The sequence below is a fragment of the Pempheris klunzingeri genome, chromosome 4 (genome assembly GCF_042242105.1).
Source record: "Pempheris klunzingeri isolate RE-2024b chromosome 4, fPemKlu1.hap1, whole genome shotgun sequence".
Taxonomy (NCBI): Eukaryota; Metazoa; Chordata; class Actinopteri; order Acropomatiformes; family Pempheridae; genus Pempheris; species Pempheris klunzingeri.
The window spans coordinates 9585209-9600395 of NC_092015.1; the positions used below are offsets into that span (position 1 = coordinate 9585209).

Sequence of the window (15187 nt, forward strand, 5' to 3'; positions counted from 1 at the left end):
TTTCAAACTATAAGCACAATAGAAAGTAGAGTCTAATTTCATATATTTACCAAGCGATTATAATAAGAGATTGCTCTTAATCATCCTGACTGGTTGAATAAAATAATGATAAAAAAATAAAATAAATCTCTTATGAGCTATAGATAAACTCCTGGGGTGTAGTAAACATTTCATGAATGAAACCAGAAATGAAAGCACAGTCAAAGTGCGCTCTAACCAATCGACACGTGTGTGTTGTTTTAAATATGTAGTTTAAGGGCACTGGAAATCAAAACTCCTGCAGTGTTTCTCGCTCGTTGCTGCTGCAAAAAAATGTTTTGGATCGGGCTGGGGTTTCCCCCGGCCCATCATGCTTTGCTCTGGGTGGTATTTGTCTGTATGACACTGTTGTGTTCTGCAGCGATCTCCGTCAGGGCGTTTGATAAGTCTGCCTCCTCCAGTTTTCCTTTCTCATCAGAAAAAATCTTACTGCAAGAAGGAAAGAGGAGAAAGTGCTAAATTAGAAATCTGGTCGTCTGGCGAGAAAACAAAAATTCTCTGCAAACAATTTAGTTGGACACAATTTTTACCATTTATTCTCAATGACGTCTTCACCCAATATGTAAGAAGACACTGTGTGTACTAAGAGGTCTTTTTACATATTTCTTCACCACCTTGAACAGTCAGATAAAATTAAACAAATATGGCATACAAGCATAATTCATCCTGTGTCTACTAGCCTTCCTGATCTGAAGCAAACAGTGTTTAGCATTTATTATCTATTAATCAGTTTAGTTCTACTTCAAAGAGACGATGACGGCTGAGTAAACGAGCCCTGGGCTTGTGCTATGTGGTATCCATGTTCATGTTTAAGCGGCGAAGCACAGCGTCTAGATCCTGCCTGCAGCTCCTCTCCTCTGCAGTTCAGAGCAGGAAAACACCAGCGTCTAGCCTCCGTTCTCCTCAGCTCCTCACACTGGAGCTGCAGAGTTGGTTTAGGCAACATTCAGAGGCACATGCTTACTGCCTGAGACCAAAGCTTTAGTCATTACAGTAACACCCCTTTCAGACGTGGACCATGTAACATGTAACTGGCTTCCGTCTGTCTGTCCAAGTCATTTTAGTGATTTTTAGTCATTCGGACGCATACAAGTGTTTGTCACGGCTTTATTCTGACATGATGGGACCGTTATGGGAAAAAGCCACAATGCTTGTGTGATATTGCCATCTGGTGCACGAGAGGGAGTACTGGCACCTCTGAGTCTGAGAGTAATGCTATCAACAGGCTGCATCCGTGATTGATTATAAAACATATTTACCTTCGTGATGCTTTTTTTTAATGATCATTGTGAGCAAGAGGGCTGCTCGCTCTTTGATAATGATCTCAATTTCACCGTTTTAGAGAATTTTCTCATCTATTAAGTCTCCCATCTTTTTTCGCTCTCTGTTAAATCACTTGTTCAGACGTTCAGGCGTTTTGCTGGATATGAATGATAGTAAAAAGTACTGGAGGTCTGACTGTCACACACTGCAGGGAGAAATTAATTTTTTAAACTTAAAATTGGTGCATTTACAATGTTTCTTGGTTTATTACACTGGTTTAATTTTCTTTTTCATTACGTTAAAGTGCTCTAGCCTTTAATTTAAAGCTAAAATGATGCTAGAAAAGAACTAGTTTGTACTTCTTTACTGGCAGCATTAGTTTGATTCAGACTTGTCATGTTGGACGGTTTACAGAAATGTTTCTGGGCTCAGCTGAGTAATATTATCGTGACTTTTGCGCTTATTCAGACATGAGACTGACATGTTAAATTGGCATCACATTCATGTAACAAGTCTGAAAGGGGCTCAACTATTCTTGTGGTGAATGTTGCAAAAGTAGAGACTCCACAATGGAGAACAGTTACACACAAGCATAAAAAACAGAACCACCATCTATCACGATCCACAACAACTGACTAATCACTATCCCAGTGTCATTACCACAGTTTACCATTACAATATTTCATATTGTGTGGTCAATGGCAAGATGCGGTGGTGAATGAATGGGCATACAAGTTACACACTCGCACACGCACAAACACACAGATAAACCTCTAGAGGGAGCCGTACTCATCGTTGACGGAAGGAGCAGTCTTGGCCAGAGTCTCTGACGCCTCCAGAACTGGGCCTGAGGGGGGGAGGTCTGCTCCGTCTCCATTGGGCAGAGAGGGGGCAGAGGGCGGGCTCTCTAAGCTAATAAGGTCTGCGGGGGGCAGGGAGGGTCTTTCTGTGCCGTTTGTCAGCTCTAACTCTAAATTCGCGCTTTTGGGCCCAACTTCGGGTGTTAGTAAGTCATACGCGTCTGACGACGAAGCGAGGAGATCATTAAAGACCGGCGCCTCGAGACCAGCAGGGACAGGAATGCAAGAAATAGGAGTAATGGGTAAAGGAGAGGGGACATCAGCAACTAGAGGGGCAGATTCTTCAGCATCCAGGGCTGTAAGAGCATCATGGATCACTGAAGGAGAGCTAGCTGCAGCATCTTTGGCAGTGGGTATTTTACTATCAATAGTTTGGTCAGCAGGTTTGTTGTTAGAGTCAAAGGCAGTAAGGCTGCCCCTGCTGGCGTCTGGGGCAGGATTTGAATCAGGATTTGGAGGGGCAGTGGTTGCTAGAGTGGAGGCAGTTTGTGCTGGTGTCTCAGTGGTTAAGGCTGTAGTGGGCGGCTGTACGGGAGGCTTGGTGACCGGTGGGCTCGGAGCAGGTTTCTTGGTGCCGACAGAGGGAGAGGAAGATGAGGAAGACGCAGCCAGTGGAGATACAGGGGGGCTACCTTTAGCATTCAGCGCGGCAAGTTTAGGGGAGTGTCTACGCTTCGGTGGTATCGGTGTCCCAGATTTTTGAGCTTTAGTCCGTTCAGGGGTACAAGGAGGAGTGATTACTTTCTCCTGTTCTTCCGGGGTGTTATCTCCTCTTTGTTCTACTAACGGGGCCATTTTAGCCTCAACAGCAGAGGTGGAGATGAGAGGAGTCGGCGGGGCTGTGTTCGACTCTGGAGTCGGGGCCGGAGCCGGGATGGGGGTGGGTGAGGGGTCTGAGGGATCGTTGGCTGGGGTAGACAGGCTACAAGTGAGGGTAGTGGTCTCGCTAGAGGGGCTGTCCTGAGCGGGGTCAATTGTTGTAGTGGCTGTGTCAGAGTTGGTGGCTACGGAGGAGAGGGTGTCCAGTGCCAGAGCAGCAGTGAAAGCCGCCAGCCTGAGAGAGCAGGGAGAGAACAGAGACACACAGACTAGACACCAGGGTGACTGTGACAGAGGAAGGGTGGCCCGGACGAGAGCATGCAGAGGGATTAGTTGGCTTTAGAAATTCACACAAACATAGACAGAGCAACTAAAAACAGCAACTATTAAGCCTAGCGAGAAAAAGAGACAAAGAAAAAAAGGGCATCATGCTGTGAGTGGACATCAAAGGATACATCCCATACACACACCAACATGGAGTGCACTGACTAGGAAAACTAATGTACTAAATAAAAGTCTTCCTGTAGAAAACTACAGCACCACGCAGAACCACCTATAAGGGTTAAACAGTACCAGTGACAATCTCATACTGTATTATCTAATTTTTCCAGACTGCTGATATGAGAGATGGCTTGCTGAGGTTGTCAAATGGTTTCATATGAGTTGACCACACTCAAGAGGACCAAAGCCTTGCTGTCTTTAACTGGTATTGCTTCAACCTTGATAAAATGAGAGAAAATCTCCAAAGGCTGGAGAAGAAACACAAAGTGCAATACTCCCTCTGGAAGGGCTTAAAAACAGAAAAGCCACACAGTTCAGTGGACTCCACTCAAGAATGACATGAACTTTTCAAACATTTCAAGGGTCAGATTTTGTCCTGTTGAATAAGATAATAATTCTTTGAAGTGGAGTGCAATGTACAAAAGCTAGAGAGACTTGAGCGGTGAAAAGGCCGCGTGCTGTGTGTCAGTTTTTACTCACTCTGGCTCTGTGAGAGGTGTGGTTTCATTGGGCTCTGTGGGCCCTGCTGCATTATGATTGGCTGTGCACTCGTCCTCTGTTCTGACTTCCACTATTGGCTCTTTGGACTCATCTTTCCTGCAGGACAGAGACAAATGGAACAGTTATCCTGTCTGAGGGGCAAGAAAAAAGTGACACGGGCAGTAGACGGTGATTAAGTGACTGGACGACCTTTTCAACTCAATCAGTCGCAATATTCGACTCAGCTGACTTGTGAAGAATGCGCATGGCTGAATTTTAGTGAAACTGGTAGCATGAAATGTGGCACAAATCAATAAAAATACAACCTCTCACTCAAATTGATTCAAAACTACCTTATGAGAGATGGCTCGTAATGTTGTAGGAGATGTCACTCAAACTCAGCATCCCTTTTATTTCCTCTGAAGGAGAAATTCACTCTAAAAACTTCATCTCATTTGTGGGCCCATTTGATTGATTTTGTCTATTTTTCCCGTTCCTGACTGACTCAGCAGGCCATAATGTACTGCTGTCTCAAGACGTGTTGATTTGGCTCCAGAGGCACCACTCTGTTTTCTTTAATGGAAAACCTTTTCCTACTTATCGCTTGCTTTATCAGCCTAAACATAAAACCTTTGCTGAAATTCTTTATCATCTTCACTGTCAGCCTTTGAAAGGCCTTCTGGGGAATGTAGGAAGCCATTCATTTAAATAGAAATACAGAAGATGAGGTAGACTGTAAACAACAAAAGATAAATAAGAACATCATCTAAAATTGTAGCGCTTATTACACAGTTAACACGAAACAGGCTGATTACTCATGTTAGGGCAGTTTTCCTTTACTTCAAAGTCTACCAAAAATCATCTACATTTAGTCATAGTTAGGAAATGCTTTAATTTGCATGAATTAATAGTTTTTTATTGTCTCCACCAGGAGTAAACCAGTAGGGGATCAAGAGGAGTTAATCTGGCTTACTAAGACGAATCAGCCAATATAATTTGTTATGCACATTTATGCCTGTACACTCGATAATCTCTTGTGGTGATTCACAATGTTTGCAAAACCCTCATTGACTGTTTTATACCTTCATTGACTGCTCACTCCTCTAAACCAGCCAGCAGGGGCCGCAAATGATCAAAGACTGCCTTAGTTTGACATCACAGAGCAAAAGACAATCAGCTCGGCTAAAGCCTTTGCAGGCCACAGTTTGGCCTTTCTGTGGCTCAAAACTGGCACCCATAGAAAAGTTTGGTCTTGTTTTGACCAAACTGACAAAAAATTAACAAAATTCCATCACTCAAGTTACTCATGATTACCAGCACAGCCCCGTTCATGTCATATCGTAACAATATAGATTTTTCTTACTGTGGTGAGGGAGGTTTACCACCAGTGCTACCCCGCTGCTTATTTACACATCCAGCAGACTTTCATCAAACATTGGTTTGATTTGCAGTTGTGTTTTTAGCCATCTGCTAAATGTAAGTATTAATACTTGCAGTGTATGTAGAGTCATTACCTAGAGGGAATCAATGATTTTTTTTTCCACTAATGAAGTCACGCTGTTTACGCCCAATTTAGATGTCGTCACAATGCCACGTCTGATCTGATTATATTTCCACCATTGTACATCTTGCATTAGCACACATTTCTGCTAATCCAGACAGGAAATCCAGATCGTGTGTTAATGCCAGGTGTGAACAGGGTAGAATAGTCACTCTGCTTAAATCTCTGTTTCGGTCTCCACCAACTCCTGAGGGACATATTTGGTTCTTTAGCTCCGCTATGTTCACCAGCTAGTCACTAGCTTTGTCTGTCTGCCGTTTGGTGCTGGGCGGGTAGCACACAGTGTGTTTATCAGAGCTTGCTTGATGAAAACAGCTGTCTGCTGCCACTGGAAATGACACTGATGACAACAGTCATCATTTGGAGACAAATCAAAATCAGGAACATGCTAAAAAGCTCTGTGGAGCTGAGGGGAGCTGCTGATTTTGGTAATTATGCTCAGTGTTTATCACTGCAAATGCCAACTTTCACATTACACATAGTCACGTAATCTATTGTTAATATAGAAATATTTATGAATCCATAAAATAGACATGTAAAGAGCTTAGAAAATGTGGGTCCTACAGTATGACTGAATCTTAATTTTAATCTGGCTGAGTTGCTGTTTAAAAGATTGTTGAACTGCATGTAATTGTCACTGGTACTCACATGAAAGCCGCCTTGCCCTCCTCCAAGTTGTGCCCTTTGGTCCCTGTGCCTGGTTTTCCGCAGAGGCACATGATGAGGCCACATTTGTTGACAAAGTAACAGGTGACATCCACAGCCAGCAGCAGGAGTACAAATCCTAGAACAAGGATCCCTGCCCAGAGCATGATGCCCATGGAGAGCGCTGCCTCATCACCCAAATCTGCCAGACAAGAGACAAGAGAGGGAGAGTGCTGAACAACAGCAGTGTGACATGGTTTGATAGCAACAGACAATGAACAGGTGAATAAAGTGCTGCTATGCTACCAAAACCACAAACGGTTCCATAAAACAGAAACGACTCACCTGCTATGAGCTCGATTCGTTCTAGTTGTCTCAGCAAGAATTTAGATAGTGTGATGTTTGTGTAGACTGCTGTCTGATTTGTGTTCAATTATTTATGTAACCTCATTTTAAATAAGAGGTATGTTGAAGAAGTTACATGCAAATGTCTGTCCTTAAAAAGACATTAAAATATGTATATATATGTATATTCAACCCATTTATTTGGTATTAGAAAGAAGAGCAAACCAAAGCTTACACTGCGTTGCTAGTTACCCAGAAATGGAGGAAAATATATTATGTATAATATGTGTGAACAATATGAACATGAGGCTTTTCAAATATCACAACAGGCTATGATGTATCTTCACTGTTTGTGTAAAATCCATTTTAATTATAGCTGAAGACTAAAATATCCTCTGTTTCTAGATAAATGTAACTCTATAGACACCAATAATTCACAGGTAATCAAGATCTGCTAAATAAAATATTGCTGAGTAAAGCACCCTCCAATATAAATGTATAAAAACAGATTTGTTTTTAAATGATATTTGATTCACATTACATGCATGAGAAATATCTGGACAATTGTCTTAGTAATGAGCACAAAAATAACAGTTCTCTTTTAAGATAATTCACAGCTATGATACAGTTTGTCAAACTGTGCCAATATTATTATTACAAACATTTTTCCGTTAGGCATTTTCTGTTTTCAATAATGTAAACGTTAATGTTACAAATCTTTACAGTACAAATGCATAATTTTGTGAGCGATTAAAGAATATAATACTGTTTATGTAAACGGACAGGCCCAGCACTCAGCCTTCATTCTGTTTTAAGTGCTATCGTTTAATATAACTTAATTTCAGTTCCACTAATGTTCATTACTGTAAACTGACACTCCTCTCTGTCTAGTACTGATGACTAGCTGTGCTAATGCTGAGCAAAGTGAATCTGTGGGAGGCGGAGGGATTTCCACTGCCTTTGGTTCAACACGTCTGCCTGGTCTGCTCTGAAGCTACATCCATAACAGAGACACGTCTATCATGGACAAAGTCTGTTTTAAGGAGTGAGAGAGTCCAGAGAGACAGCCAGGCCAGAGAAAGGCAAGCTCTCCTCTACAGTTACGGTGTGAATTCCCTACGAAAACTATGAGAGCAGGAGTACAGTGATGAGGGACAAGATGAGTGATGCCAAAGTGCATGTCACAGATGAACAGCCCTGAGTGGCTGTGAGGGGGGGAGGGGTGGTGGGACAGCACAAACCCGACCACACCACAATGAACACAGGTCAGGACGAAAATGTTCACGTGGTCCACCACACCAATGTCCAGGACCAGGCAAGAGAGCAGGAACATTGAGAGAGGAGATACAGAGGGAAAAGAGAATAAAGGAAGAGGAGGGGGGGATGAAAGGAAACAAAGAGGGGAAAAAAGAGAAGGGTGGGGAAAACAGAGGAAGAGAGAAAGTGAAAATGTGTCACGTCTGAAAACCAAAAGTGACCAAAAAAGAACAAAACGATTTATTTTACTGAGGGAGGAAAAAAATACTGCAATACATCAAAGCAAAAGCACAGCACAACGGGGAAAACTGCGTTTTGGCTAGATGGTGACTCAGTGGTGGGTGAGTGGGAAATGCTTTAGATTTGGAAAATGAATTAGAAACAAAGTGAGAGGAAGACATAATGGTCTGTTGCGATGTTTCAGCAAAGCACTCGGCAGTATCTAGCACCTAAAGGGAATCTGACAGGCTGGGTGGTTTTTGTACGGTCGGTAAAAAAACCTTCAGCTGCAGTTAAGTCCTCAAGGTACAAGTTAATCAGTGGTTATCAAGGGTCAATTTAAAGGCTGGTTCCGCACAGGGGACAAACTATCCGCTCTAGCTGCTATTTTAGCAGTAAACAAAGCTAAAGGAAAACTACAATCATTCACAGGAAATCATTTCATCCTCGAGAGCCATCCAAGGAGCCTGTCCCAGTTCTGTGAGCGCAAACTCAAGCTCATTTAGCAAGGGCTGTCAAAACTTTAAAGTGAGAAAATTCAGCTGGAAAATCATTTCTGGCTCACTGCTGTCCAGGAAATCTATTTTTTCTGTAGATTTATTTAGTTGTCATTCACCTTTCAGAGCTAGAGAGTTAATAATAGAGTGTGGCGCTCTCGCTCTTGAGCTTTGAGTACGGCTCCTCCATGACCTGAGGGAGGGTACCTGGGATGGCTTCTGGCTCTGTCGACGTCTTGAAGGACATGGTCGCTGGCTGGGACCGGCCCTTCTGATTCTCGGCCACCACATAAACATTGTACTCTGTGTCCCAGTCCAACCCGCTGAGAACCACGTAGTCGCTGTCTCTGGGCATTCGGATCTCTGGTTTCCATTGTGACGCCTGGAGCTTAAGACACACAGAGATACAGTACAAGCATTTTAGGGCCGTAACTACCCGTCATTTTCATTATCAAGTAATTTACAATTGATCAATCATTTAATCATTTGCAACATTTCAGAATACAGTGAAAAATATATATATCCATAAATCAACTAATAGTTTCAGTTCAATATGCAGATGATATAATTATATTACCAGTTTTACGTATTAACTACAGTTTTTGAGGATGTCGGCCCTCCATTAGAATTGTCATTAGGGCTGCACCTAACATTTATTGATTAATCTGCCATTAAGTTCTCGTATAACTGATTAATTGTTTGATACATAAAAATTGTGAAAAATAATTTCCACGAAGACCCCAAACTCTTCATTTTACTATAATAACAGACTAAGAACCAGCAAATATTCATATTTTAGGGGCTAGAACCAGAGTTTTCTTTAGCATTTTACAATTTTACAAAAATTATTTAAATGACATTTTTCCGTTAGGCCCAGCATCGAGTTGCCCTTAGTTGACACAGACTAATCATTTCAGCTCTAATCGTCATACTCACTGGTTTATAGCGGATGAGATAATGTAAAATGGGCGAGCCGCCATCGTCCTGCTTGATCCAGCTGACTTTGAGGGAGTTGCCTTTGAGTTGAAGTGTCCCTTCGAGTTTAGGAGGATTGGGATTCCCTACAGGCACACAAGAGCAACATAGACGTTACGAAGAGGCTTATTTAAAAGAAGGAGCAGAGAACCAGAGGGTTATTTTATTGGCAGAAGATTCTGTCAGTCCACCAGCACCTTCAAAATCACAGGGCAGTGAAAACACAAACCTTTTATATGAAATTAAAATCTTTCAGTTTGAAACTGGCCTCTTTGTTGTCGCCCGCCTTAATCACTCGCCTCAAGATGGTTTGGTCTAAAGTCAGGCTCATTACCGAATGGCACACAGCCACATGCTGAGCTGCTCAGTGACATTTAGTCAACACAAAATTACAACCTACTTGTAATTTACTCAACTGTGCCTTTCAAATTCTTAAATTCACAAAACTGTTTTCCATAATCAGTTTCAATGTAATTGTTAGGTGTTTACACTTCACATGTAACACAATCAGTCAAGTCAAATAGAAACCAAATGGCCACTATTGTTATTTTTTACGTCTACTTATTTATCTGATCACTAGTTCTTTGTATCCATCGCAGACAAAGTGTCTGGTTGTGCTCCTCTGACCTGTGGACCTGTCAGCGGTCAGTCCTGGGCCCTGTCTTCTTCTGCCTTTAGGGCACATTATCTGTCAGTTTGGCTGCAAACTGACAACTCTTATCATTGTTATGTCACTGATGTCAAGCTTTACATATCTGTGACGCCTGGGGAGCTTTCAGATTTGGCTATTTTTGTCTTACTGACACAGGTGCCTGGATACCTCCTGGTTTTCTCCAGTTATATTACAACAAAACTGAAGTTCTGGCCTTTGAATCAAATCAGACTTTTCCATCACTGGAGGTTTCTAACTAAAGGTTGGTTTCCAGTAACTTGTGCATCTTTGATTCCCAATAGAACTTGAAACACCTTGAATAAGTTATTCAGTCCTGTTGTTTTTCAAATTAAGAAACACTGACAAAGTACGCCGCTTCTTCTTCCCAGCAACTTGAGGAAATCCTCCATTGTTTTGACTGCTGGAGTCTTCACTATTGTAATGAACTGTATTGTTGTTTAAGCCAAGATGCTGTAGCACTTCTACAATTAGTCTAAAATCCTGCTGCATAAACTGTAAAGACTCCAGTGCTGGCTTCAGTACAATGGCTTCCTGTCAAATTTAGTAAACTTCCATTTACTAAGGTGTTTCACAATTTGGCTCCACCATGTATTGATGATCCTGTACAGGTCCAGAAAAGCTGTGGGTCAGTTCCTGACTCCCAGGTTATGGAAAAGACTCCCTCAGATCAGCAAATTTTAATGTTTTTAAACCAATTTTATGACCTATTTATTCTCAAAAACTTTTGATGCTTCCTTGTCCCAATTTGTTGTTGTTATTTAACAAGTTTTGCATGTCTTTAATTTAAATATTCAAATGCTTTTTATCTTCTTTCTCGTAACCGTAAAGCTCTTTGTAACCCAGGCTTAGAAACAGGCTATGTAGATTAAAGAATTACTTACTCACTTCTTAACAGACAACAAGAAAGAGCTGTGTCATGGTTAGTGTTCACACTCCTGCCACAAAACCTTGGTTAACTTTGGTAGAAGTTAGTTTAGTCCGCAATGGATGGAATTCAGACTAAGGTTAAACATGATAAATGACATGGAGGGGACAATGCACATGGTAGCTGCTGCTCTCTGAATGAATACTAAAAACTTGTGAATGAGAACCAGAGCAAACTGCTTATTTGTGGGTTGTGGGGTATATATATTGATTATCATTCTCCTGTGATTAGAGGAAACTGTTTATTATACACTTGATTTATTGAGCAACACATCCCATAAGGAGGAGAGTTAACATCCCTTTAGGTGGTGGGCTATCAATACTATCCGAGTGATGTTGATATTAAACACTCTTGACTGTTAATATATTACGGTGAAGACAGCTCTGGCTCTCTATCATTTATCCTGCTAAAGGCAAATGTCTACATGACTGATTAATAGCACTGAGGTAGACATGTATTACGTGATTGTATAGAAGCAGCTAATGTGTTGTTTAACTGGGGGATTCTCCAATTAAAATTAGGGATCTTCATTGAGAAATCTGCAACAGTAAATTACCTTCTGCAGAGTGGAGGGGGGTCATCAGAACCATGCAACCCAAATAACAGTCACATGAAATGACATGTGAGTGGTTGAAAGAGGAAGAAGCACATGAAAAACAGAACAGACAACAAAACACAGGTACAGGTAGAGGATAAAAATAATGACATGGAATCACAACAAAGCTTTTCAGACTAACATAACACAAAAACTGAGCACAGAAATTCCTCTGTTTGGGTTCTCAATGTGAAAAGTGAAATAAATGTCTAACAGCTTTTATCCTCTTGACTGCAAAGCAACTGATTAATCAATGCTGAGGAGCCTAATCCAATCGTAAACATTCCCAAATTGTACCAAATCACCGGAGCCAGAGGAGAAATATGGTTGAATTGTAGAGATTTGTCGTTAATTAAAACACTGCCATTAAGCCAATTAATTAACAAATGAGAATGACATTAACATTCATATTTGGATAACTCTGCTATCAGCTCAAGGAGTGTGTGTGTGTGAAATAAAATCTAGAGGTAACAGACACAGAGGAGTTTGAACTGATGATCAGGCCATACAAGGTCACAGTTTCTAGAGAAAATATACACGTTTTGCTATGCTTATAAGTCATCACAAATGCAGCTGATCAGTAGGGATTATGGGGTTATCCTGTAGGGACAGAAACAGCTACGCGGTATCAACTAATCAGCTATTATCCTCACTACAGAACAAACCTGTGTCTTCAGTGAAAAAATGAAAAATGCCGTCTAGGGACATAAAAGAGAAGATATTAGGCAATCACAATCAGTTGTCTGCACAAATGACTGACTGAATCGCTGTAATAACACTTCACCAAAGAATTTAGAAAGACTCATTTCCGACAAACTGTGCCAGAAAATCAGAGGAAAACAAAGCATTTCACTGAACAATTGCCATGTTTAAGGTTAGAACGAGACAGAGGCAGCACACATGAAACAGAAAGGCTGTTCTAACAAGGTGGCATGAAGTGAAAAATCACTGTATTTCATGGCAATATTCCATCAACTTCACTCTACTTAGTCTAATCAATTTTTAATTATTAACTGAATGGACATCAAACAGTGTTTATTCAGTTTGATAAACCGCTTTCAGAAAAGTCTCAGTCCTGAATGAATTACCAGTTACTGAAACATCAAACATAAAAACTCATGTATGAATAACGCAGACAGGCTTTAATTTTGATCATGTTATGTTATGGATCCTTTTGACCAGTTAAGTCAGTAGATGTCGATAACAGTGAAACATGAAAGTTAAAACGAAGCTGAAATGGGAAAAATAATGCTCTAAAAGCATATTAATGATAAATGTTTTTACAATATTTCTTAATGTGTATTGTTAAATTAATACTAGAAAATCTATTTTTATATCTTTTTCCAGTTTAATAGTGATGAACAGCATTTCAAATGAACTAATACACCGAAGACGAAAATCACAGAGAGCTGAGCAAAAAAAGATGAAGCACTTACTTTTGTAAGTGTGGCCTGATGGATACAACAGACAGATGAGCAAATGGATAAAAAAAGGATGATTAAAATTAAGATACGAGGAGATGATCAGCATGCAGACAACATTGAATCATGTCCAAAGGTGAAAATGGGACCAATTATGACTCAACAGGCACATTCAAAGTAACGCCAACAGGGGGAAGCAGATTGTCCTCCCAAGAACGTACATTCACCCAACAGAGGGGGCTAACAACTAAGTAATGGTTTCCACATTCACTGCAAACCACGGAATAACTTGATGTTTCATATTCTGGTTTGCCAGCACATAAGGAGCCTGATAAAATAGTGTAAAATCCACTGTGGATTTTAAATGATTATGCGACTGGATCCAAGTGTGACCTATGTGATGAATTCAAAATTTACTGCATGAAATAGGAATATCTTGTGAAAACAGTTGGAATTCCAGACAAAAATGCTTCCTGGGCTGTTAGATTTTAAGATCCTCACTATGGAAGATAAATAAATGAATTAAAAAAAGAAAATGAGGTCAGTGAGTTAGTTCCTGTTGTCAGTTTTACTCCTCCAGAAACAAAGAAACTTGGAAGAGGCCACACTCAGACTGAAAAGACACTGTTGGAAGCTTTTGTAAGTCTGTCCAAACAGTCTCAACGCTGACTTGTGTGTCGTTGTCCTGCAGTGACAAACTTTACTCTTCAGTGGGTTTTTACAGACCAGTGATGGGATGGATAAGCACTTCTTATTCCAAGACACAGAAGAGGGGAGTTCAGAGAGACTCGGGTCAAAGAGGTCTGATCAAAGCTCTACAGTGTGCTGCTAAGTGTGCAACATGCGCCACTTACGGACAGGCTCTGTCTTGAAGAACTCAGCGGGGCTGCTTTCACCTTCACCCTTGCCGTTGATGGCTGACAACTTAACTTCATAGCTGGTCTCTGGCTTCAGGCGTTTGATAGTCAACTCGCTGATGGAGCCTGTAACAATATATCAGAGGCAGCGCAATCCCCGTTGAGAACACCTTGATAAGTTTGATTAGCGGTAAAGCAAACACATCTCCCGTTCAAACAATACATGCATAATTAATTCCATTGCGAGTAAACACTGATTAGCTCAATTCTCATTTCATCCCAACAATGTTTAAACAACAGATGAATCTATTTAGAAATGGTCTAAAAAGGTCTAAACCCAGAGATACACAGAAACAGAAATAACTGACAGCTGTTTCAAAGCCATCATCTTGCAGCATCAACCTAAATTGATCGATTACTTTTATATCAATAATCTTCGCTTATTATCTTGCCAATTTAATCTTAAACATTTAAAACTTTCACAGCAGAGCAAATGGCTGATATGTTTTTAAACCACTCACATTACTTATGTTTTTTGGTTGTTTTTTTTTTTACAATATTGACATTCATCTCCTTATAGCATATGCCAAATCACATAGAACTGTATCAAAATATAACAATTAAAATAGTGTATCCAATGTTGTTCATTTCAAGGAACAAGAACCTTTACACTGACACAACTAATTTTGTTAACCTTGACTTACTATTTGCGTGTGAATATAAACTGCATAGATCAAAGTGTGAGGAAACCTTTTTTGTTTGTTTGCACAATATTTGCTTACATTTTTTTTTTCCAAAACCAACCATAATTCTTGTTTGTGTTCTTACCATCTTGGACTTCAGAGACCTTGTGCTCCCAGCCGCCTCTGCCCTGAGTCCTCCACTCTACTCTGTACTTCAGGACAGGAACACCTCCAGTGGATTCGGGTTCCTCAAACTGGATCTGTGCCGTGGTGGAGAAGGGTCTCACCTCACTGATAGATGGAGCCGATGGCACCTCTGGTAAAGGGAGGAAATGCAGTGCGATTACAACAAAAGCTGTAAGATTGCAGCACTCCGACACTGTCAGACTCCATTGTTCCATTTCACTAACCGTCTACGATCACTGCTCCTAATGGGTCCAAAATATGTCTAAAAATTGCTTCAGCTTTGTAGAAATCTGTGGTTTGTGTCATTAATGACATTTCTCAGGCACTGAATGCTGCATACCCTTGACACAATTTCAGAAAGGAACAATAAAGGCAGGAAGAAAAAA

General features: G+C 40.8%; 1 protein-coding gene across 1 annotated transcript in view; it reads right to left on the reverse strand.

The window, feature by feature from the left end:
- Position 1: 1 nt before the first annotated feature.
- The window catches only part of ncam1b (neural cell adhesion molecule 1b), a 68169-nt gene continuing 52983 nt past the window's right edge, over positions 2 to 15187 (reverse strand). Inside the window, exons 14-21 of the mRNA XM_070828838.1 lie at positions 14761 to 14931; positions 13930 to 14058; positions 9423 to 9547; positions 8694 to 8874; positions 6172 to 6370; positions 3963 to 4079; positions 2092 to 3216; positions 2 to 468 (exon numbers count right to left, since the gene is read on the reverse strand). Coding sequence (XP_070684939.1) covers positions 348 to 468; positions 2092 to 3216; positions 3963 to 4079; positions 6172 to 6370; positions 8694 to 8874; positions 9423 to 9547; positions 13930 to 14058; positions 14761 to 14931 — 2168 coding nt within the window. The 3' untranslated portion in view covers positions 2 to 347. The remainder of the gene's footprint in view (positions 469 to 2091; positions 3217 to 3962; positions 4080 to 6171; positions 6371 to 8693; positions 8875 to 9422; positions 9548 to 13929; positions 14059 to 14760; positions 14932 to 15187) is intronic.